The sequence below is a fragment of the Mesoplodon bidens genome, assembly GCF_964165515.1.
Source record: "Mesoplodon bidens genome assembly, chromosome: 4".
In the NCBI taxonomy this organism is placed as follows: Eukaryota; Metazoa; Chordata; class Mammalia; order Artiodactyla; family Ziphiidae; genus Mesoplodon; species Mesoplodon bidens.
Genome location: NC_138160.1, coordinates 149837627 through 149864931, shown reverse-complemented (window position 1 = coordinate 149864931; position 27305 = coordinate 149837627). Strand labels below are relative to the sequence as shown.

Sequence of the window (27305 nt, the reverse complement as noted above, 5' to 3'; positions counted from 1 at the left end):
GTTTTCCGCTCTCCAGTCTCCTCTGTGCGAGGTCCGGGGCTTCCGGGTGGGTGGCAGTGTTGAGGGGGTCGGGAAGGGAGAAGGGAGGGGCTATCGGGGCTCCTCCCCTTCCTCAGGGAGCGGGACTTCCCCACTAGGGGGCGTCGAGGGGCGTTTGGAGGGGCGTTCCTTTGGTTGTCGCAAGCCTGCCCCTTTTATGGCGTTTAGTGGGGAGCCAGGGCTGGTACAGCCCCTCAAAGCCAAAAACTGCTTCACCCCAGGGGCCAATGGTTGAAAAACACTGAGGCTTTCCTTGAGATAAAAGTACAGATTGAGCCCCCAGCCCGGCTGAGACGCGGCCCCAGGATGAATCTCCAGCCCCTGGCTGAACCCTCCATCCCAGCTGAACGCCCACCCCCGGCCTGAGCCCCTCACCCAAGATGAGATCCCCACCCCGCAAAGAAGCTCCTGCTAGAACTCCCCTTCCACCCCTCCGCCAGGAGAGCCGGACTGTGGGGATGCGGGTCAGCTGACCCCTCCATCCGGGATCCGCTTTCTGGGTCCAGGTCCTAGGTCCTCCCACAGGGGGGCGCCAGAACCTCGCAGCTGAGCGCAGAAGAGCCCACCCCGGTTGGGGGTGGGGCATGGGAAGGGTACGTGTCCATCTTGGAGGGGGTCTCGGACTCCACCCCTGCCCCCCAACGATTGTGTCTTCTGTGCCTGTTACTGGGCAGCAGCGTGGGGCTGCGCACCTGCGCGTCAGCGTCGGCGCACTGCACCTGGGTCCCTCTCGGTGCGTCTTGCCTTCGCTTCGTGCCTCAGTTTCCCCACCAGTGAAAGGGGATATAAACGTCCTTCCCGGGGAGGCTTGTGGGTAGGATGGAAGGAGCCTGTGCAGTGGAAAGCTTTGACTGCACGTCTTGGGGGTCCCTGGGGGACTTGGAATGGGGACCAGGATGGGGGACAAGGTTTCAGACCCCAGCCTCCAAGGAGGAGAAGTGACTGCCCCTCACATCCATGATGCTTCCCTGACCCCAGCCTTTGAGGAGCCCCTGTGGCTTCGGGGTAGGAGCTGGACATGGATACTGCCAGCTCTGAGTGGTCAGGGGTGGTGTGGAAGAGACGGGGGTGCTGGGGTGCTAGGAGGGCTAGCAGGGGCTCTGCCCAGGCAGGTAGAGAGGGCTTTCTGGAGGAGAGGGTATTGGCACCAAGTTGTCCTGTCCTACCTCTGCTCACTGCCCCCCGGGGCTCCCACCTCCCTCCTGGGGTAAAAGCCCAAGTTTCCCCGTGGCCCACAAGGCCCTGGATGACCTGCCCCGTCCCCTCCCTGCCCTGACCTCCTCCCTCTCTCCACCTCGTTCACTCTGCTCCAGACACACGGGCCTCCTTGCTGTTCCTCCAACACACCAGGCATGGTGCTGCCCCAGGGCCTTTGCATGGGCTGTGCCCTTTGCCTGGGAAATTCTTCTGCCAGATTTTCAGGGGGCTGTTTCTCTCTCCCTATTCAAATCTGTTTAAACGTTACTTCCTCATGTGAGGCCGACTCTCCTATCCCTTATTCTGCTTCATTTGTCTCCTTGGCACTTACGTCCTCCGACATTTACTTATTTTTATTGTTTATTGTCCATTTTCCCAACTTGGAACTGTAAGTGCCATGAAGGCAGATCATTTGGGGTGTTTTTTTGTTCTCCACTGTGTCCCCAGCACTTGGTACCCAGCAGGTACTCAGGAAATCTTTGTTGAATGAATGGGAGTTTGCTAGGTGGAAAAGAAAAAAAAAAGAGGGAAGACATTCTGTGCATTTTTGGAGCACCAACTGTGTGCCAGGCTCTGTCCTTGAAGCCAGGTAGGAGGTGGAGTTCCCTGTGCTTGGCACAGAGCAGGTGCTCCATAGATGCCCGTGGAATTTGTTGATCAAGGACTCTGGAAGAATCCCGGAACTGGTTTCCTGAGGCCGCCTGCCCTCCAGCCTCTTCCCTTCACTTTGGTACAGAACACAGAAGAGCCCGAATGGAACACAGAAAGGAGGACCCAAGACAGCTAGAAAGAGTCTAAGCATAGCTTGTTTAATTTTTATACATTTTTTCTTTTTTTTTGCCTTTTATTGAATCTTTTATGGAACCCCCCTTTTTCATTTTTTCTTTTTTTTTTTTTTTTTTTTGCATAGGGAAACAAACAAAATAATAACAGCCAGAGTCACTTTCTGTAAATGGTACTTAGGTAGGCGCGTCGGCGGAAACCAAAATGACTGCGTAATATACAAGGTTATGATCAGAGTATGATGTGAGGGCGCAGGGCAGGGGAGCCGGGCAAGGAGAAGGCTGGGCCTGGGTCTGCTCAGATGTCCCCTTGTCCCCCGTTCTGTCCCCACCTTGGGGAGGAGGAGGAGGAGGGCAGTGAGCCCGGCCCGAACCTTCTCCCAACATGGGTTCATGAGCATGGGGTGTGTGCGTGTGTGTGTGTGTGCGTGCGCGCGTGTGTTGTATCCGGTGTGCGCGGCAGCAAGCGAGAAGCAGAGTAAACTATCCTGGTAATATCGGTAAAATACAAAACGGGGGGAAAAACCCTCAAAAAACATCTCAGAGGGAAAAGGAAATTAACAGCAACACCACCAAAAATTTTAGGAAAAAAGAGAGAAGGAAAGAAAATTCAGAGAGGAAAATGGGTCCCTCTCCCCTCTCTCTGTCGTCCCTCCCCCCACGACACGTGTTCTGTCCGTCAGACACGGCTTGTCCCGCCCCCACGTGCGGTCCTGGGGGGTGGGAGGGTGACAAGTTGCGGGTAGGGGCCAGGACCCCTGGGTGTGAAGGGGCTTTGGTTTCAGGGGGCCTGGCTGGGGCCCAAGATTGGGAGGATGGGATGTCGATGCATTTTTGGGAATGGGCTTTGGGGACTCACCACTAGAGGGGGGGCTGAGGTAGCTCCTGTCCCTTTTCCAGTGGGTCCCCTTCTAGCCAGGTGGCGTGAAGGCAGGGCGGTAGGGAGGGTGGGAGCTTGGGGGGTATGGGACTTCCTTCCTCTCCTGGAGCCTTTATTCCTGTTGGATCCCACCTCCTCTTTTCTGAGGCCTAGGGGACCCCCAGGGACTGGGGGAGGAGAACCCCAAAGCCACACCAGCAGACATGTGAGGCACTGCTTGGGAAAAGTCTGTTTTGGTATCGCTGGCAACAAGTCCTGCTGGGATCGCTCTGGGTCTGTCTCCCTGCCTTGCCCGGGGAAGGGGCTGGGGGGGAGTGTGGGCCTCTGGGGCCAGCTCGGACCCCACGCACTCTGAAATGCTTAGGCATACATGGATGGCGGAGAGGTGGTGTCAGTGTGGAGATGAAACCCTCAGGAAGTGTCCAAAGCGGCAGAAACAGGGAAAGATGGGAGGATGCAGGGGATGCTGGATTTGAGGATGGGTCTCTGGAACCTCTCGCCCATCACCCTCCCTCCCCCCCGCCCCACAAAAAAGTAAAAATCAGGGTCTCAGAGAGAGAATCCAGGCCAAAATAAAAAGTAGCCACTGTATAATCTGTATTATGAGAAAAAAATTCCAAAATTATACACACACATATATATATATAATGTATAGTTATAGCCCTACGCTGGAGGTCAAAGTACCGTCAGAGAAGCCAGAGGAGGGGGGCGTGTGGGTGTCCTGTGTGCTGTCTCTTCCAGGGGGCTGGACGGTTGCTCCGGGCCCCGGGATCCTGCCTCACTGGCCGCTGTCCAGCCAAAGCTGCTAACTCTTGATCACTGCTGTCTCCGAGGACACAGAGAAAGTTCCGGAGCAGGGAGGGGGGTGCTGAGGCTGAAACTGCTGCTTAGGGAGCTGCAGCAGCCCCCCACCCCGCCCCATGTCTCCTCTGGGGTTCCTTTCCGGTCTGATTGTCTAGCTCAGGGTGGGAATCTGGGCTCAGAACTCGGCCAGAACCGGGGTTCCAGACCTGGGCACGGGGCACCCTGGACCCCCGCCCCAGTCAGATAGGGCCAGTTCAGCTTGACCTCTCCACACCACCCTCTCCACCCAGGTTGGGGTCCGGTGCCCTCCCTCATCCAAAGAGAGGGATGGGGGCAATTTGCATATATTGGGGAGGTCTCCTTAGTCTTTTCCACAGCAAGGGCTGGACCCCAAGGTCAGGCTGGGGGACTCCGTATGGCATGGACAATGGGCCACTGCGCCACAGGTTTGAGATGTCAGTTTCATCCATGTTCAAAAAAAAAACCAACAGCACCCAACCCCCTGCCCGCCCTCCTCCCCGGGCATCGACCCAAACTGCAAAGGCAGGTGAGCTGGCCGGTTCCTAGTGTTTCTGCCTTATCCTGACGCACAGCTGGGGGTGAGGAAGGGTGGAGCTCTGGGGCCCCGGGTGCTGTGGAGTGCGGGCGTGAGGGACAAGGTGGTCCCGGTGAAGCCCTTGGGGGAGGGGTCCTGCAGGGACGGGCCACCCACTCCCTGTGCCACTGGCTGCTCCCACTTCCCTGGGGCGGGCCGGGGATGAAAACCAGAAATCAGCCCCCACGGAAACTGACAAGCATGGCCTTGGGCTCTCAGGCCAAAGGGCAGTTCTCAAGGGCAGTGTCAAGGCCCAGCTGAGGCCGTGGTCTGGGCTCTCCCTCTGGCCCCTGGGGCTTGCTGAGGTGACTTTTCAAAAGAAAACATGACATGAGCGTATGGTGGATGAAAGCCCAGGCCTGTCTGCAAGGCCCCAGCCAGCTCTGGAGACAACTCTAAAGTCTGAGGTGGTGGCTGGGGAATGAACGGGGACCGTCTGCCTGGTGGATCCCCAGAGGACATGTCTGAAGGGCTTGGGGACGGCCAGCCAGAGGTGGCAGGGATGGAGGACCCGGCCCTTTGGTCCTCTTGCCTGGACACCCCGCCAACTGCTACTGTCTCAGCTTTGGTTGAGTGAAAGGCAAAGGAAATTGGGGAAAAACAGAGAAAGAGAGAGGAAGGAAGGAAGGAAAATACGAGAAAATAAAGCCGAGGAGAAGACAACAGCACGGCCAGCCCGCTGCCCACCCCTGCCAGGGCCTGCGACGCTGTGCCCCTGGCTGCCCCTGCCCCCTGGCCCCCCGGCCGGGCCTCTGACGGCTGAACTAGACCTACAGGTACAGACAGACAAATATTGCATATATTGGGTTCGGTTTTTGTCTTTTTGTTTCACACCAGACCCCCCTCCACAGTTACAGCTGGAAGACGTAGTAGAGCTGGGTGGGAGAGCAGGAGGGTCCTTCCTGCCACCCAAGGCCAGTCTCCAGGGGTGGGGTGGGCTGGGTCCTTTGGCAAGAAGGCAGGGGGCTGCACAGGGGGAGAAGGGGCTGGGGGCGGGACAGCGATTTGACCCTGAGCCAGGGGGACGCCAGCCTGAGGGAGAGGTGGGACCGGGGGAGTCTGGCTGTGGGTAGGGCGGCCGCCCCACGGGCGGACCGCATGGGTCGCAGGTGCATGCGTGGCGTCTGGGGGGCTGGCCTGTGGCCCAGTGAGGGGAGAAGCCCTTGCCCGGTGTCAGGGGACACCCCTGAGGTCTGTCCGCCAGCCTCTGTGGGCAGGGGATTCGGAAACAACCCCTCTGGAGACCGAGGGTGGGGCTGGGGGGGGTCGCAGAGCACCAGGGGGCACCCCCAATGCAGCAGGAGACATGGAGACGCGGCCAAGGGTGGGCTGGGGGTAGGGCAAACCGTGGGGCGATTGTTCCGTGGATTGCTTTTTTTTTCAGCAATGTGATTTTTAAGCATGTGATTTTTCTTTTTTTAGCAATGTGATTTTTTTTAATTCTTAATTTTTTTTACAAATAGAAATACATCCCTTTTCAATTTTTACTTTTTATTTCATGTCATTGCTTTGTCTTTTTTTTTTTTTTAACTACACGAGCAGTGCATGCAGCTATCTGTGTGCGCTGATATTGTTTAAAGGTAATACTTATTTTTGGAAGGCAAGGCACATCATGTGGTAGAAAATTTCGTGCAAATTAGGAAACATGGAATTTTTTTTAAGGTTTTTTTTTTTTTTTGTATCTTTTTTTTTTCTTTTAAAGAGGAGTAGGTGGGGGGGAGGGCTGGGGGAGGGCTGGGACAGGGAGATAGAGCCAGTATCATTCGCCATGCAGTTTCAGCCGCCGCGAGCTGACGTCAGGAGCCAGGTCACAGGAATCCTCGACTAAGCACCATGCAAAGTTAGGTAGCTGGGGGCTGCCAGGTGCCCCCTCCCCTCCCCCACCTACCCACACCCTAAGGTTCCCGGCTGAGAAGCTTCCGGATACCCCAACTACACAACCCCCTGCTCTCCTGGAGAGCGGCCCATGCTTTGGTCCCCAACAGCCACCTGGTGGAGGGGCCCTGGGGACAGAGGGACGGACCAAGGGTTCTTGAACCCCTCCAGACAGCGGGAGTGGGGCTGGTGGGGAAGGGTCTGAGGGGGAGGGGTTGTTTCTCTTTATTTATGATCGAGTGGGTTCGCCAAGCCCCTTGGGCTGGTTTGGGAAGAGGAAAGTCTGGTGTCTGGGGAGGTTGTGGGGGGGTGCTGGCCGGGCCCGGGGCACCGGGGTTTCACCGGGAGAGGGAGGGGAGGGCCAGGCTGGGAGCAGGTGAAGCGGAGGCCTGCCCAGGGCCATGGCTTTGGCCTGGGCCCAGGGATGGAGGTCAGGATTCCCCAGCGCCAGGCATGGAGGAGGCCAGTTGGGGCTCAGACGGGTGGGCCGGGAGGGGTCCTTGTGTTTGGGCCTGGTTACCCTAGAACACCTAACACCCCCTCCCAGGCTCCCCACCCAAGATGGCCATCCCGGGGTGGAGGCATGGATGGGGCCGGGCAGCTGGGGTGAGGGGGCACCCGGTGGCCCCAGGTTTAGTGTTTTTTGGAGCGGCTCAACGGAAAATGTTTAGCAGATGGGAGGCCCCCTACAAGGCTGCAGGGAGCCCCAAGGCGCTGACCCTCCCTGCCCCCAGCCAGAGCCCCCTGCCCTGTCCAGGCACACGTGGACTGCACCCGGCCTGGCCTTCTCTCCTTCGGGCGGCCCAGCTGCGATGCACCTCCCGGCTGTGTTCGGCGGGGGGTGGGGGGATGAAAGTGCAAACCGTGGTCCCCCTTTGGGCCGGGAGGCACCAGGGAGGGGGTGTCGCTCCAGGATGTAAGGCACTGGCAGAGTAGGCGCTGGCGGGGGGCGCAGCGCCCTCCCCAGACCCCACCCCCGTGCCCCAGCACGGCAGGACGCTGGGGGGATGCCCAGCTCTGCCCCTTGGGCCCACTGGGTGGGGTCCCATCGCTCTAGCTCTGAGGGGGGGGCATAGCAATGAGGGGTCAGCAACTGGAGGGGCCGGGTTGTGGGGGGGAGGCTGGAGGATGCCCACAGCCACTCGCTTCCCAGCTGGACCAAGGGGAGGGGGGGCGGGCGGTGGGAATCAGGCACTTAAACCACTCGCTCTCACCTCCCACACCTCCATGGGCTAAGCGGGGTGGTGGGGTCCTCCCCATTCAGGGCTTGGGTGGATGGAGAGTCCAGAGCAGCCCCGGGCCCCTCCGCTCCACCGCCCCCAGCCCCCTCCTCGGAAAGTGCATTTCTTACAGTGTGTGCAACGCGGGGCCCTCCCCCGGGGGCTGGGGTGCGCTAGGGTGGCCTCCAATGCCTGGGGCGGGGCGGGCTGGGGGTCATTTGCATAGAGATGTCTCCCAAACCGGGCCTGCGCACAGGGCTTCACCAAAGACCAAGTCCCCGGCGCGCTCTGGGGGGGGGGGGCGGAGACGTCCACAACTGCGGGGCACTCCTGAGAGAGTATTGGCCATGCGTCCTTGTCCCCTGGCGACGCCCGGGGTCTCCCCGCAACCCTCTTCTGCCCCCGTCGCACCCCTGCCCACCCCAGCCTCTGCGGTGGCCTCTGCTGCCTGCCACCGGGGTCCTCGCCGGCCCCCCGGGGGCTGCCTCCCCACTTGGCAAACACTGTCCCGGTGGCAGTGGCGATGGGGGCGCGCGGGAGAGGCGGCCTCGCTGGGTGTCCTGCCCCGTCGGCTGGGCATGGGCACCAGGCTGCGCTCACCTGGTCCAGGGCGGAGGTGGGGGCAGCCAGCCCTCCCAGAGCAGCAGCGAGAGGAGATGAATAACTTAGGACGCCCCGAGCGCCCGCTCCCAGGGGCGGTGGGGCCTGGCCCTCCGGTCCGGTCCGTCTGGCCGCAGCATCCCGAGAGTCCGAAGCGTTGCCATCTTTACCTTTTATCTTCTTGGTTGGGTGGGTTTATTTTTATGTGTGGTTTTCTTTTGTTTTTGTTTTTTTTCCCGTTTGTCTTTTTTTTTTTTCTCCTTTTTTTTTTTTCTTTTTTCTTTTCCTCCTGTGTGTTATGTGTCTGTGTGTTTTGTCTTTCGGCCGGGCTGGGAGTCAGCGGGGTGTTCTTGCTTGCTCTAGCTTGCCACCAAAAACGTGGGCCGGGGGCCGGCTGTGTGGCTCCCCGCGATTCCCGGGACGAAGGAGCAGGGCGTGGGAAGAAATCTTTCTTATCCCAGATACCAGGACTGGGCGGCCCAAGGGGGACACAGAGAAAGAGAAGGAGAGAGGAGAGAGAGGGGGGTCAGGCTCCGCCAGCCACTGCCCATACCCACTGAGGCCCCCCCTACGTAGCCCTGGGACCTGGGACCTCTGTCTCCCCTATCCCAGACCTGGCATCACCTGCTGGGTGACCCTGGGCAAGTGACTTTGCCCCTAAGCAGAGCTGCTAGATAAACCTCAGGATGTACAGTGAAATCTGAATTCTAGATAAACTATGGATAAATCTGTTAATATAAGTCCATCTCATGCAACTTTTGGGATATACTTATGCTAAAAAATTTTTTAATCCTTTATCTGGAATTGAAATCTACCCGAGGATTCTGTGCTTTTGTTTGCTAAATCCGGCAACTGCACCTCATTGCCCTGAGTATAAAATAGGGGAGGGGATCTGCCCACCTTGTCCGCAGAGGGTGACATTTTCCCATTTAACGGTTCCCCCAGAACCCCCATGAAAGAGGGACTACTGCCCCCCAACCCCGTTTTGCAGTGAAGAAAACCGGGGCTCAGAGAGGTAAAGTAACTTGCCCAAGTCCACCAGCGTGGGAGGGGAGAAGCCAGAATTCGAACTCAGGCCTGAGAGGCCTCAGTCCTCACCTGTCCCCCTGCCTGGGGCTGACCCCTTAGCCTGGCCTTTGAGGGGGTCATGACTCCCACTTTCCAGAGGGGGAGACTGAGGCTCCAGGTCAGGTGGCCAGGTCTGCATGGACAGCTCTGGCCTGGGTCTCCACAGGGAAGCCGCTGTACAGATCCTTCCCCTGGAAATGCATCCAATTCGCCTGTGTGGGGCGGGCCTGGGGGTAGGTAACCCCCATCCCCACCCCACTGGGGTCACAGCAGCGCTGCTCCCCCGCCCCCTGCTGTAAATCAATCGCACCCCCTCCAACCAGGCCACCCTGCAGCCGCTGGGCCATCCCATCGAACTGGCGCCATGGCTCCCAGCCCCCCACCTCCAGCCAAGTTCAAGTTCATCTTGGCCATTACCTCATGTCTGGTTTCCGTTGGCAACCAGACAGATTCTGGGCGTGACCCTCCCTGGTGGTGGCTGGCCTCCCCTAGGCCCTTCCTCCCTGCCTCCTCCCCTCCTAGGCTCTCTGCCCATAGCGGGGGTGGGGGGGCACCCTCAACTCAACATTGTCCCCTCCCATCGGCTGAGGGGGAGACAGAGGCCACGCGGTGCCAATAGTGAGTTCTGGGCTCTTCTGGCATCCCCCTGGCCTGGCTGGAGCCACCAGTGTGGCTTTGGGCATGTGGCTTAAATTCCTCTGGCCCTCGGTTTGCTCATCTGCTGAATGGGCGTGATGGGCAAAGAGCTTCTGGTGTAAAATGCTCGGCCGCGTGGACCCCTTCACACAGCGGAGGGGGTGGGGGTGTCAGAGCCCACAAGAGCCCCACTCTGGGGGCCAAAGTGATGGATGGCTCAGGACTGGGGAGGCTGATGGTGAGAGACGGGGGTGGAGGGGATGAAGAAGGTGGGCAATCGATCAGGGAGGGATCAACCGACATCGATTGGGGGAGGGGTGCTGATTGGGGGAGAGGATATTGATCAGGGGGCAAGGCACTGACTGTGGGGAGGGCAGGAGATGGAAGGGCAGGTGGTGCGGGGAGAGAAGCTGCTGCAGGCTTGGGGGCGGGGGCCGGGGGTGGGGGCAGAGGTAAGCCAACCAGCCAGGAATAATGAAGGCGGAGGAAGTGCTGACTGGGCCAGAAAGGAGAGGCCTCTGGGCCCTGAGCCCTTTGCAAAGGGGCTCCAAGAGGGGGGAGCGGGTCTCACGGCCCCTCCCTCCCCACCTTCCCTCCTTCTGGGGTCTGCCGGCGGGGGGGAGCCTGAACCCACTGGGGAACTTGGGCGCCCTTAGTCCAGGGACCCGTGGTCCAGCCTGCATGGTGCTGGCGGGGTCCTCCACCAGACCCAGATGGGGGGGCCTCGCCTTTCCCATAAGTCTTGGGGTCTCTGATCCGTCTGTCACCTTCTGTGCCACCCTCCCCCACCAGCCCCACAAAGTTCTTTCCAACTCCCAGCCCTGGCTGCGCTCCTCCCTCCCTCTCATCCCTTCAGTGGCTCCCTTTGGCCCCGGGGCCAAAGCCCACATTTGAGGTCTTCCACATTCAGGCTGTTTCCCCATCATTTCCAGCCCTTGGCAGTGCTGATCCCCTTGCCTGGACACCCTACTCTACCTGACACCAGGCTCTTACCCCTCCCCACCCAGGCGGGGCCCTGGATGCACCCTCCGACCCCCAGGTTCCTCCATAGCCCCAGACCCACTCTCTCTGGGTCCCCAGCAGGGCCTGCTGGCCAAGGGGGGTGGTGACCAAAGATGCCCCCCTCCCTGGCACCTTGGTTTCCCTCCCCTTGCAGGCCATTGGCTCCGGGTGGTCCCCCGTCCCCCCATGCAGGGGTTGACAATGAGGTGGGGGGGAGGCTGGGGAAGGGTTAAGGGGCCAGGGCCCCCTCCCTGTCATTTTTATTAGCTTTGCTTTCTGCAGCAATTAGGACACTCCCAGCCTCCAGCGGGGAGGGCTGTCAGGTGGGGGTGGGAGAGGAAACGCCTGGCTTCCTGAGCACCGGGGGGCAGGGGTGTCTAGGCCGGGACAGAACCCAAAACCCAAGGCGGGGAATCCTGGGGCCACCCCAGCTCGGTGGGTGACCCTGACCAAGTGACCCCTCTGTCTGGATCCTGGCTGGGGCTCTGTAAAGCAGGACACTTATATTTTGGGTGGGCGAGGGTGTGTGGGGTGGTCTTGGCCTTTCAGCGCCCTTTCTGGATAAAATTGGTCCCCTAATGCTCCAGACCCTTCAAAGACTCCCAGGAGGTGCCCAAGGCCAGAAGAAGAGACAGGTTCAGAGCTCCCCCTGGTTAGCCCTGGTGCCCTGACCCCAGCACCCCCAGCTAAAGTCTGGGCAGGGAGGGAGGGGGTAGCCAGGTCCTGCCCACCCACTCTGCCCCCCTGAGCTGCCAGCAGCGACCTGGCCAGCCTCAGTCAGTCGCCAGGGGTCCAGGCTGTGGCGGGAGGTTCCTTGGGCCTGGTCAGCGTGGCTGATTCTGGTCTCATGCTCATCTCCGGGGATGTGGCTACCACTCCACCGCCTCCCCACGCCTCCCCATGAACTCCACTGCAGGGGACCCTCCCAAAGTGGCTTGAGGATCCGAACCTGACCCCTGGGGACCCCACAACTCCCCATACTCTATGGCTCTGGGAATTTGGAGATGCTGGGGAGCCCTGAAGAGGTTTCTCTGTGCATCTGGGCCTCAGTGGGCCTGCAGCAGCTGGTGCTGCCCTCTGGCTGTTTTATATCCCGTGACCCCCTCCCCAACACGCACCAGGGAGCACGGCTCTGGGGTCCAGCCACCACCCTTGAACACCCCCTGCCAACACACTCCTGGCTTGCACGCAACACAGATATGGACCCCGGCCCAAAGGCGGGTGTCGGGGACACGTGGGCAGGGGCTGAGGCCACCTCCCACCCCGAGAGAAGCTGGGAGCCATGAGTCTCAGTTCCAGACCCATCAAAGCTCTGCCCTGCACTGCTGTGCAGCCTCACGCAACTCACTCCTCCTCTCTGAGCCTCCTTGTCTCGTCCTCAGCCAGCCTCATGCCCCCCACCCTGGTGCACACTCAGCTGCAGTGATCCTAACCCCGCCTCTGCCGCCCCACTCCCACTTCGCAGGCTGGAGCCAGGGGTGGGGGCTTGCATGTCCTACCAGGAGGCCCCACCCCCTGCCATGGGCTGCCTCAGTTTCCTACCTGCCCCTGGTGTCCTGGGGTCCTCTGGCACCCCCTACCCTCCCTCTCCGGTGGTCCCTCCCTCCGGCCGGCGTGGGAGGGGATGAAGGCTGGGGGGGTTGAAAGCCTGGGCTGACGCGCTGTGTGATCCTGGGCAAATCCCCTTGCCTCTGCGAGCCTCAGTCTTCCCATAGGTACAAATGGGGCCAGGGCGGTGAAAATCCCAGCCCCACAGCAGCTCTGCCAGGAGTGTCCCCTGGCAGGATTTGGGGCCATACCACGTCCCCGGGCATGGGCTCGAGGCCCTGGAAGGGGCTGGGAGGCTGGCCACCATGCCAGGGGTGCGGCTGGCGGGAGCGGCACGGGACCCAGCAGGCCGGCCTCTCCCTGCGCGCCCAGGCCGGCCCCTCTGCCCTGCCCCTCCCACCCCCCCACCAGCCGGCCTCTTGGCCCCTACCTGTGCCTGATAAATGCCCGTTGGATCCCTTGGTCCTAATCCCACAAAGGAACGGTTTGCAGGGGACGTGCCGGGCGTAGAGTAGGCTGCGGGGAGGAGAGAGACCGAAAGCCCGTTAGCGCGGGGGCGGCGCGGGAGCACCAGAGAGGGTGGCCGCTGCCCAGGGTCACACAGCCAGGCCTTCACACCCAGCACCCGGTGCCTCCGAGCTTGCCGCCCTCCCCCGATGGTCCAGGCACCCCGAAAAGCCCACGGTCTCGGGCCCCCGGGGTCACGCGGGCAGGTGTCTGCTGAGAGGGAAGGCGCAGGATGAAAGTTTCATAATCCAGAAGCCGCCTGTGAATTATTCAGAGTGTTCCACTGCCTGGTCCATCCTGCTCCTGTGTCCTGCATCCCGCTGCGTGGGGTGCCATGAATTATTGAGGGCGTTTTATTTATTAATTTCCCTCCTGGAGAGGGCATGGGGAAGGCTGTGTGTGTGCACATATATATGTGATTATATTTTAATCGCACTATGTTTTGCCGGTGAGTGAATGATTCGCAACCCAGGCTGGGGAGGGGACGGGGGTGGCGGGAGGGTCCCCACGTAGTCTTCACCAGAGCGCAGATAAGTGGGAGGTGGTGAGGCTTGGGGGATTTGGGGGAGGGGGGGTGGGAAGCAGGCTGCACCTGCAGTTCAGAAGCCGGTGCAGGGGAAGGAGAAGTAATCCATGTTTCTCCCTCATCTATTAAGCGTCACTGTAAGCCAGGCACTGGGCACCATCCCATTTTAACCCTCGGCAGCCTCAACGCGGCAGACGTGAACATTATGCCCATTTCACAGATGAGAAAGCAGGGAGAGTAGGTGAAGACCAGCGCTGCATGCCAACTCTGTCCTCTGCACCCGGCCTCCCGCTAAAAGTTCTCCCTGATCTATTGCACTGACTCACTCGCCACCACCCTCTGGTGACTCTCCCATTTTGCGGCTGAGAAAACTGAGGCTCAGAGAGGGGAGGACGTTTGCCTAAGGTTACACAGGGAGCGAGATGCAGGAGCAGGATTGCAACCCAGTGTCCTGCACTCCATCATGGTGTTTGGAGAAAGTCCGTCTGCACGTGAGGCTGCCCCGGGTCTCGGCAGGCAGTGGATGCTGGGGAAGAAATACTGGGGTGCTGCATGCGGGGAGGGGGGCCAATGGGGCCCAGATGGAAGGGCTGGCCCCTCCTGCTTGGGTGGGGTGAGGAATCTCATCTGGGGAGCAAGGGAGAGAGACACCCAAAGAGAAAGGGGATTTAGGGAGAGGCTGGGAGCGGCCTCTGATGCCATCTACCACTGATGGGGTAGATAGACCCCAGGATGGGGATTCTAGGAACCTCTTCCCAGCCTGGAGCAGCCCTGGACTGGGGTGGGGGGTGGCAGTCGGGGGGGGAGGTGCCCTGGGGGCTGGCGAGCCGTAATCTGGAGCCACATCCAGAGAGTGGAAAGTTCTAGAAGGTTAGGAGACCAAGCCAGGGCCTCCCACCAGGCTACCACCTGGACCCACAGCCAGAGAGCAGAAAGTTGCAGAAGGCGAGGCAGCCAACCCAGGGCCTCCTGGGGTCAGGTGGGCAGGCAGGGTGTGTCCTGTCTAAAGATGTGGCCCAGCCCAGGTTACCAGCAGGAACAGGGCCCACTGGGGCCAGTTTCCCCAGAAAATCCAGAACTCTGGAATTTCTATGTGAGATGTCATGATTTTAAAACCACCATCACCACAACAGATTCTCATTTTCCTCAGACAAAAGGCTTCTGGGGGCCGGGTCGGGCCCTCCCACCTCCAGTTTGAGATCTTCACCTACTGCCAGCTGCTTGTTGCACGGAAGAGGGTTTAGAGGCCCAGAGGGGAGACACGGGGGCCCCAGGCCACTCGGCCAACGGGGGCGGACCCCAGACTTGCCCCTGGCCATCCCCTCAGGCTGCCTTGGCCCTGTGCGGACCTGACCACGTGGGCCCCAGGCCTCCGTCTGGGGACCCACCAAACTCGCCAGTACCCACCGGGCTGGGCCTGAGACCCCGACCCCAGAGGCAGGGCCGGGGAGGGGAGGGGCCCCTCGGGGACGCCTTCCCGGGTGCTTACAGGGCGAGGTCGGCGACGAGCTTCCTCCCTCGGAGGTGGGTTTGGTGGCGGGGGGGAGCGCCAGCCGCGGCAGCCCGGGGGGCGGGGGTGCCAGCATCTGAGCAGAAAGGCAGTGACTGGACATTTTGAGCTGGCCACTTCCATTTAACTGGGGGGAACAGAGAGACAGGTGGTTAAGGCGGCGGGCGCCCCCTCCGCCTCGGGCTGCCGTCCACCCGGGGGCTGTGGACCGGCCTGGTGGGCACGGCCAGGACGAGTTTGGTGGGTGCCCGGTGCTCGCCTGACCCCGCAGGCCTCCAGCACCCTGGGATCGCCATGCCTTCCCTGCCTCCTCAGGCTACTGTGTACCCACTTGCTTTTCTTCCACGCCTCCTAAACAACATCGCTGGACCTCATGGGCGGCCTAGACGCATCTCCCCGCATTTGCCGCGAGTACGCATTCATTCATCCACCACCTCGCCCGCGGTTCCCAGATCTGAAAGGCTCCGAACACCAAAAGCTTTGGTGGAAGTCTGGCCAAAGGCGGCCTGAGCTCAGCCGTAACTGTGTTTGATTTGGGGGCTTCCTAGAATACCGTCTGCTCAGACATCTGAAAAAGCCTGAATTCCCACCCGGTCTGGCTCCAGGAGCTGTGGACCCCGCCGTTTGTAAAATAGAAGCCGCCCTGGCAGAGGAAGGGTTGCCTGACACTCGCGCCAGGGCCCCAGGGAGGTCGTGCCCCCCACACTCACCGGTCCAGGTTGCTGACTGGCCGGATCGCAGGCCAGCGACACAAGATCTTTGAGCGGGTCCTGGGGGTTGAGGTGAGGTGGGTAGCGGATGGCCGTGTGCGGGAAGTAGGTGGAGGCCGTCTGGGGCAGGATGGACGTGGTGGGGAAGTGCAGGGCCGAGGACGGGTGAGGGCTCCGGGCGATCCCTGTGGAGAGGAGGGGGGCCGTGGTCACCAGGGGCTCCCGCCAGGCCGCCCTGGCTCCGAGTGACTGTGTTTGTGGGTTTGCGTCACGCCCACGCTGCGGCACCTTTAATACGAATATGTGGAGACCCAGCGGCATCTGCCATGACCAGGCCCTGCTGTCATTTACACGCCCAGATTCGATGAAACTACTGTGACCCTACAGAGTTCTGGTGTCACCCCTTTGAGCATTTTTATTTTTTTTAATTAATTTATTTTTCGCTTGCAGGATCTTAGTTTCCCAACCAGGGATTGAACCTGGGTCCTCGGCAGTGAAACTGCTAAGTCCTAACCACTGTACCACCAGGGAATTCCCATCATGTCTTTTTTTAAGACAGAGGATGACGGTGGCTCTCAGAGGGTATGTCCTCTGCCCCAGCCACAGAGCAAGCAGGTGGCAGACCCGGGGTTCGAGCCCAGCCTGACTGGCCACACCCTGACCTGGGGCTCGGCTAGCTCTTTCCATAAATGGCTGGTGGGTCAACATTTTTTTTTAATTGAGATATTATTTGCACACTATAAAATCCATGCTTCTAAAGCATACAATTCACTGTGTTTTTTTAGCACATTCACGGAGCTGTATGACCATCACTACAATCCCTTTTAGAACATTCTCATCCCCCTGAAAGGAAACCCTGTCCCCATTAGCACCACCCCCATCCCCTCCCCCAGCCTGACAACCAGGAAGCCACTCTCTGTCTGTGGATTTCCCATCAATGGAATCACACACTGTGTGTCCTTCTGTGTCCGGCTTCTCTCACTGAGCATCATGGTCTCAAGGTCCATCCACGTTGTAGCGAGTGTCCATGCTTCACCCCTTTTCATGGCTGAGTAATATTCTAGTGTGGTATTTGTTTTTTTTTTTCTTTTTCTAAACAAGTCAGTGACTTTTAGTATATTCACTTCGCAATTCCAGAACCACTTCACTGCCTCCAAAAGAAGCCCTGTGTCCACTAGTGGTCACTCCCCCTTCCTCTCTCTCTAGCCCCTGTCCAGACAGTAAATACTTTTGGCTTTCCAGGCCACAGGGTCTCTGATGCAGCTACTCAACTCTGCCCTTGTTGCCTGAAAGCCACCACAGATGACATGTAAACAGATGGGTGTGGCCCTCCGCCAATAAAACTTTATTTACAAGAACGGTGGCAATTGGGGGGCCTGCTTGGCTGGCTCCTAGTCTAAACTGTTGTGCTATTTTTTTTTTTTTTTTTTTTTTTTTTTTTTTTGCGGTACATGGGCCTCTCACTGTTGTGGCCTCTCCCGCTGCAGAGAACAGGCTCCAGACGTGCAGGCTCAGTGGCCATGGCTCACGGGCCCAGCTACTCCGCGGCATGTGGGATCTTCCCGGACCGGGGCACGAACCCGTGTCCCCTGCATCGGCAGGCAGACTCTCAACCACTGCGCCACCAGGGAAGCCCCTGCTGTGCTATTTTGATGTTTGCCTCTGCCCTGTATGTGTATTTGCCCTTGTATGGAACTAAATCATCATTATCACAACCAAGGGGCAACAGGTGGCATTCAAGTTCTTATTTAACTCATTCTGATTTAATTCATTCGGTCCTACGGACAGCCCTGGGAGGGGGATGTTTATGACCCCAGTGGACGGGTGATGGGCTCAGCTCACACCCCACACTGTGAGCGTGGTGCTTCCTGTCTGTGTGGCTGAGAGCTCCCGTACCCCTGTGTGGCCTGTGTGTGTCCTTCTGGGTGTCTGCCTCCTATTGCGGCCATGCTGCCCAGGGGTCTGTCAGTGTGGGTCGCTTGAACATGACACATGGGGAGCAGGTTGAGGGGTGAGTCCCTGGCTGCACCTCCATGTACAGAAGGGAAAACTGAGGCCCCAAAAGAGTCAGGCCCAGGTGCTCTCTACCATGGCACCTGCAGGCTTTCCTGCCCGGGTGGGAGGCTACAGCAATAGGACTCGTGGTCAGACGGCCGGTGGGACTTCCCTGGCCATAAGGGGCCTGATTAGAGGGCTCAGCCGCCCCTCCCCGCCCAGGGCCCGCGGTGCTTACCACTGTGCACGGCGATGACGGGCCGGTGGTGCTGGGTGAAGCTGGAGAGGCGGGGCGAGTCCTGGGGAGACGGACTGTTGAAAGGGGACTTGTCCATCTCTGTTTTCTTCACCGGGGATGAGATGCCTGCAGGGAGGGCCAGAGGGTCAAGGGCCGGCAGGCAGGGTTGTTCCACTCCCAGGACCCCTGCACCTCCCTGCAGAGCCCCTGCCCCCCCCTTCTCCCAGCAACCCATGGACGAGGGGCTGGGAGCCCATTGTAAGGAGGGGTAAACCAAGGCTGAGAGCTGGGAAGGGGGCCGCCCAGGGTCACACGGCCCACGGGAGGAGAAGTGTGACGCCACACGGGCCCCTGGACAACAGAGTCCGGCCCCCACCTTCTCTCCTTCCAGACATAAGTCGGCTCAGGGCTGCCCCCCAACCCCCAGGGACACCAGAGCCCTGGAGAAGGCGGCAGCGTGGGCAGAGGATTGGTCCAAAGCCCCAAAGCCCAAGTGGCTCTGTGCTTGTGCCCCACCACCGATCCTTACCCGGGGGACAGAACCTTCCCTGTAGGGTCATCGTGAGTATTAAATGCGATAAAACATGTAAAGCCGTAAATCAGGGCCTGGCACACACCCACGCACTGGAATTACTTGCTGCCATTCCTCTGCAGATGGGGGTCTCACTACCTACCCCGGTGGCCCTGGGGAACCCAGACGGTCTCCAGCTCAGCCTCAATGAATAAAAGGTGTAAAATGGGCACATACAGACTCCGTGAAGGCCGTGGCACAGAATGGACGCCGGCTCAGGAGGAGCCTTGTCATGACATGGAAGACAGACCCCAGAGATGCGGGGCACACGTCCGCCCTGAAGAACCATGAATGCCCCCCGCCTGCCTCTCTGCATCCCACCCCCTACTCCCACCCCCCTCTGCAGAGGCTTTCTCTAGTGATAGCAAAGGATGACGACGTGTCTGAAAAAAGGCAGAGTCCTTGGCCTGTGGCCCCTTTTCTGGAATTGGGCTCTGGGGGACGTGGGGATCTGGAGATAGACATGTTTAGGAAGTGTTTTAAAATCCATTTTACAGTGAAACACACCCACTGAGGCCCAGAGTGGATTCACACATGGTGAGGGTTGTTGTTTTTTTTTTTTAATAGCTTTTATTGGAGTCTAGTTGATTTACAATGCTGTGTTAGCTTCAGGTGCACAGCAAAGTGAATCAGTTATACACATACATATATCCCCTCTTTTTTAGATTCCTTTCCCACATAGGTCACCACAGAGTACTAAGTAGAGTTACCTGTGCTACACGGCAGGTCCCTTTTAGCCAGGTATTTTATACAGAGTAGTGTGTATATGTCAATCCCTATCTCCCAATTTATCCCTCTCCCTCCCTTGCCCCCTGGCAACCATAAGAGTCTTTCCTACATCTGTGACTCTACTTCTGTTTTGTAAATAAGTTCGTTTGTACCATTTTTTTTTAGATGCCACACATAAGCGATATCATGTGATACTTGTCTTTCTCTGACTTACTTCACCCAGTATGACAGTCTCTAGGGACACATTGCCTGCCACCCCACAAAAGGTGGCCTCTCAGGTTGCACACATCAAGGCCGGGGTCATTCTCTGTGGGTCATCCTTGGCGCCATGGGGTGTGGTGCAGCCTCCCTGGCTCCACCCACTTGACGCCAGGAGCACCCCCAGTCATGACAACCACAGATGTCCCCAGACACGGCTCAGTGTCCCCTGGGGCAGAACAGCCCCAGTTAGGACCCCCACCCTCCTCCGAGGCCCGCCACCACTGTTTCTGGAGTCTCGGGTTGATGGTTCTGTGAGTGGGCATCTGCATGGGTCCCCAGGGCTGTCCCACCTGGGATGCTGCTGCATTCCCCCCACCCCTACTGTGGCATTTCCACGTGGAGTGCTTTCATCCTCTGCAATGGCACGGCCAGGGGTGAGCCAGATCTGGGAACCAGCCCCCCGATGGGCACTCAGGCCACCATCTGCTATTGCTGTTACAGACGCTGCTGCCCTAGTCGGCCCTGGGTGCGCATCAGTGTGTGAGCGGGGGAGCGTGTCCTGGAATGCGGTTGGTGGCCCAGAGGGATCTGGCAGCCAAGCGGGGCCTTGGGTGCAGGCCCGGGCTTTCCCAGGGACAGGAGGAGCTGGTGGCATCCAGGGCGGCCGGCAGGGAGGAGGATGGCCCTGCTGTGTGTGCGCGTGCATGCGTGCGTGCGTGCGTATGTGTGTGTGTGTTTGTGTTGGGCTCCCGGCTGGCTCAGGGCTGCAGGGGGAATGAGGTTACGGCTGTCAGACGCTCCTAGAACAGCCTGTCCTGGATGGAAATAGCCCGGCGTGGACCCCGCCCCCAGCTGCACCTCCGTAGGCCCTTCTAAAGCTTCCTGAGATGGGGCCTTTGGGAGCCAGGGTCCAGGAGAGGGGTGGGGGGCGCCCGGCGCTGCAAGAGTCACTCTCCTGCCTGCGTTCCTGCATCTGAACAAACATGCTGGGAACGGTCCCACGTGAGCAACCGATGTTGGTTATTAACACAGTGCCCGTACATGCCCCATCAAAGCACGTGTCTCTCCATTTACCAGGTGTGCCCTTGACCTCCCCGATCCGCATGGCCATCTTTCTGCTTAACATACATATCTCCACATAAGCATCAAGCATCCCTACGTCCCCCGTCAAAGATACAAACCTTAACGGACGCACGTGCCCGTAGGTGCCCACCCCCAAGTATCTTTCCACTTGCCTGTCACACGTGCCTGTCTGTCCCCCGTTTAAGCACATACGCTTCATCTAACAGGTGGGCCTGTACATCCCCCATCTGAGCACCCACCCATCTGCTTGACAAACTAGCCCGTCCCCCTGCAGTGCCAGCTCCCCTGGGGGGCCCACTGCATCCAACCACTGGGCCTCCAGGGCCCGGAACACAGGGTGGGCAGAGAGTGTGCGGAGTGTACGCGTGGGCGGACGGAGCGCAGTTCTGCTGGGATCGGCCACCACTCACTGGGCACTTACCACGTGGGATGACCTCCCCCACTACCCCTAGCACTGCTGACACCGGTCATCCTCAGCGGGCCCATCCTGGGCGCTGGGGGGTGTGGAGCAGCGTCCCTGGTCCCACCCACTGGATGCCAGGAGCCCCCCAGTCATGATGGCCAGAGATGTCCCGGACACCGCCCAGTGTCCTCTGGGGGCAGAACTGACCCTCTGTGAGGTCCTGGGGAGCCAAGAAGTGGTGGAGCTGGGATTCAAAGGCAACTCTATAACTCCTCAGGCCACACTCTGCCACCCCCTCCTGCCCCCCAAGTTCAAAGAGGAGAGAGATGGGAGTTCCCTGCTTCACTCCATATAATAACTGCTTGTGGGAGGCCCATGTCCCCTGGGGGAGGGCCACAGAAGCAGCAAGAGCAAAGCACTCTGGGACCCCCTTTCTGCCCCGCTTGGCTGGATAATCAGGGAAGGCCTCGGGAGGAGGTGGCCAGAGGAGAAAGGGCACTCCTGGTCCTCCTGGCCCGGGCACAGAAGGGGCAAAGGGCTGGAAGCTGGTGTATGGGGTCTGAGAGATGTGGCTGCAGAGGTCTTGCCTGGGCGGGGCTGGCAAGATTTCCCCCAGGCCTCTGCCCCCCACCCAGGCCTCTGCCCCTCCAGGGCACCGGAGTGAGGAGGCTGGGGCTGGGGGGTTAGCTAGGCGCTGCCCATGGCGGCCACAGCGGAGGAAGGGAGAGAGTACTCTAATCAGCTTAACCCGCTTAATGAACATCTAATTGGGGGCTGTCTAGACAGGAAGCCGGAGGAAGCCAGGAAGAGGAGAAAAAGGAGGAGGAGGATGGGCAGGAAGGGGAAGAAGAGGGAGGGAGAAGAGGAGGGGGAGGAAAAGATAGAATTCATCTCCCCACGAGCCTGTGAGCATCCGGAGGGCAGGGGCAGGCACACATTAGAGGGTTGTACTGAGACTCCCACAGGAGGGAGGGAGTCTGCCATCACCTGAGGCAACCAATGGGAGCTATAGGAGGACTGACCCCCTCTGGCATTCCCTTCCAGCTCTGTGATTTCCCCATCGCACACCAGAAGCTGGTACAGGCTTCCTCCTTGTCCTCTCCCATCATGGCCACTTTATTCTCAGTGTAGGAAGGTTGGATCAAGCCCCAGTGACTCTCTCTAGCATTTCCTTCCTTTTAAAATTTTGTTTTTCTTTTTTGAGCATCCTGAGTTGAATGCTGGGTTCTTTATTTCCAGCCTTTCTCTTTTTCCAATTAAAGCTATAATTTTTCCTCTCAGGGCTGCTGTGGCTACATCAGCACAGGCTGTCTTTCAGCTCTAAATAGTATTCACTTTATATGTAGACAACCTCTTCAATCACAGAATTAGTGAGAAGTGCTTTTGAGTTCCCAATCAGTAAATGATAGGGCAGAAGTTAACTGTCTCCCAATATCTGCTTTATCCTTCTTCCTTAGTAACAGAACCCTTGATTTGAGATGGGCACATAATTGACCCAAATAAGATTACATTTCCCAGCATCCTTTGCAGCGGAGTATGGCCTTAGGACTAACTCAGGGGCCCAGAGATAAGCAGAAGGGGTAAGTGCATCTTCTGAAAATTATTCTTAAAGGGAGAGGACATGCCCAGACTTGACCCTTCTTTCCTGCTGGCTGGAAAGCAGACATGATGGCTGGAGCTCCAGCAGTTACCTTGGACCATGAGGTAGGAATGAAAACCACATTCAGTGGTGCATAAGGCAGGAGACTGAGTCCCTCACATCACACTTGCCCAGGGCGGCTGATGGCTGGACATTTATCTGTGAGAGAAATGCACTTCCTTTTGTAGTTTCTGTTATCTACAATCAGACTTAAAGCTTATTGAATACAGGTCTTTACAGAGACAAACTTTAGAAAGATAGGGAACCCACAGAGATAGAACCGTACAGACACTCTGACCCATAAATTAAAGCCTAATAAATAGAGAGGTCCTCCCAGCATTAGATACCTGGGAGCCCACACTGAGGAAGAGGGAGGAGGCTTGGGACCTCAAATGTCACAACCAGCTGTGTTAGAGACCAATTCCAAGAGATGGGAATTTTATAAAGACATGACCACCAAAGAAACTCTCCTGTTTCCTGGTCACTTATGTGCCAGATGGTTGCTTAAGTCACATTCTACCGTGTCCTCCTTCCAACTCTCCAAAAGAATGATGGTTCTCATCACTCCCACTTTGAAGATGAGGCAACCGAGGCTCAGAGATGTTAAGTCACCTGCCCAAGGTTACACAGCCCACACAGTGAGCCAAAGACAGAGCTGGGATTTGAACCCTGGTCTCTCTGATGCCTGAACCTGCCCTCTTTTTCTTTCTCTCTCTCCCTCTCTTTTTTTTTTTTTTTTGCGATACGCGGGCCTCTCACTGCTGTGGCCTCTCCCTTTACGGAGCACAGGCTCCGGACACGCAGGCTCAGCGGCCATGGCTCACGGGCCCAGCCGCTCCACGGCATGTGGGATCCTCCCGGACCGGGGCACAAACCCATGTCCCCTGCATCGGCAGGCAGACTCTCAACCACTGCGCCACCAGGGAAGCCCCCTATCTCTTTCTTTCTTTTATTGAAGAAGAGTTGATTTACAATAATTCAGGTATACAGCAAAATGATTCAGTTCCATATATATAAGTATATATATGTGTGTGTGTACATATATATATATATATATATATATATCAGATTCTTTTCTGTTATAGTGAACCTGCCCTCTTAATTGTAATGTTATATTGCTTTTCAAGAATCCTATAGGTATGGCACTTTGTACAGACAGATCTTTATAAGAAATCAGACTCTACAGGGAAGAGGGAAAGAGGAGGAGGGGGAGAGAAGAAAACAAATCCTAAGGTATACTGGGTACCTATTATGTGCCAGGCCTGTTTTAGGGACATCAAATGCATTAATTCACTTAATCCCCACAATAAACCTATGGGGTGGGTACTGCAGGTATTAACACCCCCATTTTATAGATGAAGAAACCGAGGCCCAGAGAGGTGGGGTCACCAGGAAGCTGTCAGGGCTGGGGGGCTCGAGTGTCCACGTTCATAACCACTAGGCTATACAGTGGGGTGAACCCTTGTTAAAGGATAAGGGAGCGGGTAGAGACATGCTTCTAAAACTGGGGGGCACAGACCCCGTTGAGAATCTGAGGAATGCCAGGGGCGTCCTCCCCACAGGCTACTCTGCAAACCATTTCCTTTAAGTGCAACGTTGGCCCGCTGGAGAGCAGAATCTTAAGGTGAAAGGGATTTTTTTTTTTTTTTTTGGCTGCGCGGCGCGTCTTGCATGATCTTAGTCCCCCTATCAGGGATTGAACCCAGGCCACAGCAGTGGTGAAAGCACCAAGTTCTAACCACTGGACCACCAGGGACTTCCCAGAAAGGGATTCTTTAGATGAGAACGGTGATGGAGATGGAAACTCCAAAGGGAAATCTTTGGAGAATGCCTTTAGGGAGAAGGTAAGTAAACAAAGAATCAGGAGCCAGCGTTCACAACGGAACTGCTGACCCTACAGAACAGGAGCCCCATGAGACAGACACTCTGGAGAGGACCCTATGAAGACAGAGGAGCAACAAGAAAATCTACCAGGAAAAGGATGCTATAAGAAAAGAGGCGGGGCTCCTATGGAACTGGACTCACAGAGAGCAAGATCCCATGGAGATGGGAATCTTGCAAAAAAAAAAAAAAAAAAAAGGACTCCAGGGAGAACCCCAGTGGAAAGGGAACCCACGTATCAGGACGCTCTAGTTGAGGGTCTACGGCAGACCCGAGGATGAAGCACCCTGTTGATCGGAATCGCTACTGAGTCAATTCTGTATAGCAGGAACCCCACAGAGATGGGCCGTTAACAGGCAGAGGGCAGGAAAGTCGGGCAAGGGCTAATCTCCATCCTCCCCGGCCAGAGCGGAACCAAACAGCTCTGGGAACGCGAACCCGGACTTTACTTCCAACCGCGCGCATCCTGCGAGACTACAATTCCCAGGAGGCCCCGCGGCTCCAGGCCGACTCTCTGCCCCGGGGCGCCCGCGCAGTGCCTGCCGGAACACGTAGTCACCGCCGCGGTAACCCAGACCGGAAGGTCAGTCAGCCCCCGCCGCCAGCCCCACCTCCTTCCATGTCCTCCGTCCAGTTGCGGCTGCTACTCGTGGGAGAGCTGGGCGAGGTGTAGTAATCGCCGCCGGGGCTCGTGTCCACGTCTTCCTCCATCGAGCCCGATTTGTGCCGCTTGCTCCTAAGGGGCGAGGAAGGAAGCCAGCAGACCAGTTACCACGGAGACGGGCCCGGCGGGCTTTGCTACTTCCGGTTCTTAGGGGGCAGGGCGAGGAGGGTGCTATCGCGAGACGTCACGCGAGCCGCGGACTTTCGGCTGTTTCTCGGATGACATCCGCTTTAACCTGCCCATCACTTGGGTGGGACACCTGGGGCCAGAGGCCCGGAGGGACTCAGCAGAGGGCCAAGCTAGCAAGCTAGCAGAGTGGAGACTAAAGCCCTGAAAACCTGGCTGATCGCTTGACCTACTGTAATCCTCAGAACAACCTGGTAGGATTATGATCCCACTTAGCAGGTGGGGAAACCGAGGCAAACAGAATGTGACCGGCTCACGATCACACAGCATATCTCAGCAAGAACCGATGTCTGTGTTCTCATGGAGTCGCAGGGGCTAGGCCTGTAGGACTCGAGGCTGTGGGAGCCCAGCGTGGGATGTCAGGGCTGGGGAAAGAGTCACTTGGGGGCTGGGTTTTGAAAGATGAATAAGAGTTTCCCAGGTAGAACGTAAAAACAGGGAGAGGAATGAACCAGCTGGGGCCAGATGGAGGTGGGGGGGGGGCGTGAGGTGCCCAGAGGTGGGGCCCCGGGGACATACCCGCTGGAGGATGTGCTGGGTAGCGTTCTTCTCATGCCGGTGCTGGCTGGATTTAGGTCATATGCCAGGTGTCCCTGCAGCTCCCCCAGGGAGAAGTTGGGTCCTGTTCCAGTCACCACAGGTGCTGTGGAGGGCGACAGAGAGGAGGATGAGGGAGGAACAAGGTCCAGGGCTGCACTTTGTGCTGGAGGGGTGAGGAGAGCCATCTGGGGGCTGGCAGAACGAAAAGGAACTGCTTCCCAAATTGGCCTGCTTCCTAATTTGGCTGAAACTGGCCTTATACTATGGGTCAGAAGAACAAGGCCATTGAGAAAGGCCAAGGTCACACTGTGAGGCAGAAGCATAGCCAGAGCTGGAGGCCAAGCTTCCCAGAACTCTCAGAGGCCAGGCTCTGCTGATCTGGATGGGGAGGGCAAGGGTTAGGGTTAAGGCAGGATAGTGCCCAGAGGTCCCTGGGGTAGGATTCAAATGGGGGTGTCTGGGGATGGGGGTGGGTCCCCAGCAGGTCCATAGGTAAGGCAAGAGGACAAGAGGTGAAATAGGTGGGGGGGGAGCCCTCTGGGGTCTACTGGGAGGGGTGAAGGAGGTCCCAGAAATGGGGGATACTGGGGCAGAAGGTTCTTTAGCCCTTCCACCCAGCATCTGGAGTCTTTTCTGGGGAAGAGCATGTCACCCTGACCTTGGACTCTGGGAAAGGCCTGGATACCGCCCTTCCTAGGGACTTAGGCTTGGTGACAAGGGTGGCTGGAGAGGATGTGGGGGAGTGGGGCAGGGTGATGGGCTCCTTCCTCCTCCCTCCCCGAGTCCCTTTCCCTCTTAGAGCCCCCATCCCAAAGCCACTTCTCCTTTCTGACAGTCCTCCCCTGTATGAGCCCACCCCCCACCTCGGGTCCCAGCACAGGGTGGGCGGGGACACTTACTCCGGGACACTTGGATGAGCTCAGTGACGCTGAACACACCGGAGGTGACGAAGCTCTCCTGGAAGTCGGTGGTGTCTGGAAAAGAGAGGAAGGATGGGGGTCAGCAGGCGGCCAGCTGAGCTGGGTCTGTTCCCCCCCTTGACACCTCCAGGCTGCCCAGACTCCGGGGGCTGGACCCAGCCTGGCCAGTCACCCTGTCTACCCACCTCCCCAACCATCACAGCCCTGCAGCAGGAGGATGGCCAGCTCAGCCCCTCCAAGCCGACGGGGACTCCTCCGCCCTAACACAGCTGGAGCGGATCTCCTTTCCTGAGTCTCTGCTCTGTCCTTCTCACTGCAGCCTCAGTCAGCCTCCCCTTCTCCAGCCTGGGCCTTCACACCGCCTCCCAGCCCTCCTTGGGAGCCCCTGTGCTGTGGCAGGCTGCACACACAAGTGGAGGCCAGACCTGGGTTCACAGCTCAGCTGCCCACTCGGCGTGGGATCTTGGACAAGTCACTTTACCTCCCTGAGCTTTGATGCTCCCTGATCTCAAAAGTGGGGACCATACACCCTGTCATCTTGGGTGGTTGTGAGCTATGAATGCTACTACCTAGGAGGGACCAGCTTGCTTCCTTTGCCTCACTCATCACCCCATGCAATGCTGCAGACTCTTAGCCTTCTGCCTCCAGGCTGTGAGCTCTGTGGTGTCCCCAGTACCCGGACCAGAGGCTGGCAAATGGCAGGGGCTCAGAACCATGGGGTGAATGGAGGGTCCACAGGCAGCAGTTAAAATCCCC

At 58.3% G+C, this 27305-nt stretch overlaps 1 protein-coding gene across 5 annotated transcripts in view; it reads right to left on the bottom strand.

Moving 5' to 3' along the window:
- Positions 1-2024: 2024 nt before the first annotated feature.
- NFIC (nuclear factor I C) overlaps positions 2025-27305 on the bottom strand; it is a 71296-nt gene continuing 46015 nt past the window's right edge. For 2 of the 5 annotated variants that reach the window (XM_081234037.1, XM_081234036.1), the window contains exons 4-11: positions 26529-26603; positions 25609-25732; positions 24851-24975; positions 17733-17858; positions 15500-15684; positions 14769-14916; positions 12677-12762; positions 2025-8462 (exon numbers count right to left, since the gene is read on the bottom strand). In XM_081234037.1, coding sequence (XP_081090163.1) covers positions 8445-8462; positions 12677-12762; positions 14769-14916; positions 15500-15684; positions 17733-17858; positions 24851-24975; positions 25609-25732; positions 26529-26603 — 887 coding nt within the window. In that variant the 3' untranslated portion in view covers positions 2025-8444. The remainder of the gene's footprint in view (positions 8463-12676; positions 12763-14768; positions 14917-15499; positions 15685-17732; positions 17859-24850; positions 24976-25608; positions 25733-26528; positions 26604-27305) is intronic. The other 3 variants (XM_081234040.1, XM_081234038.1, XM_081234039.1) reach the window with 3 other exon arrangements.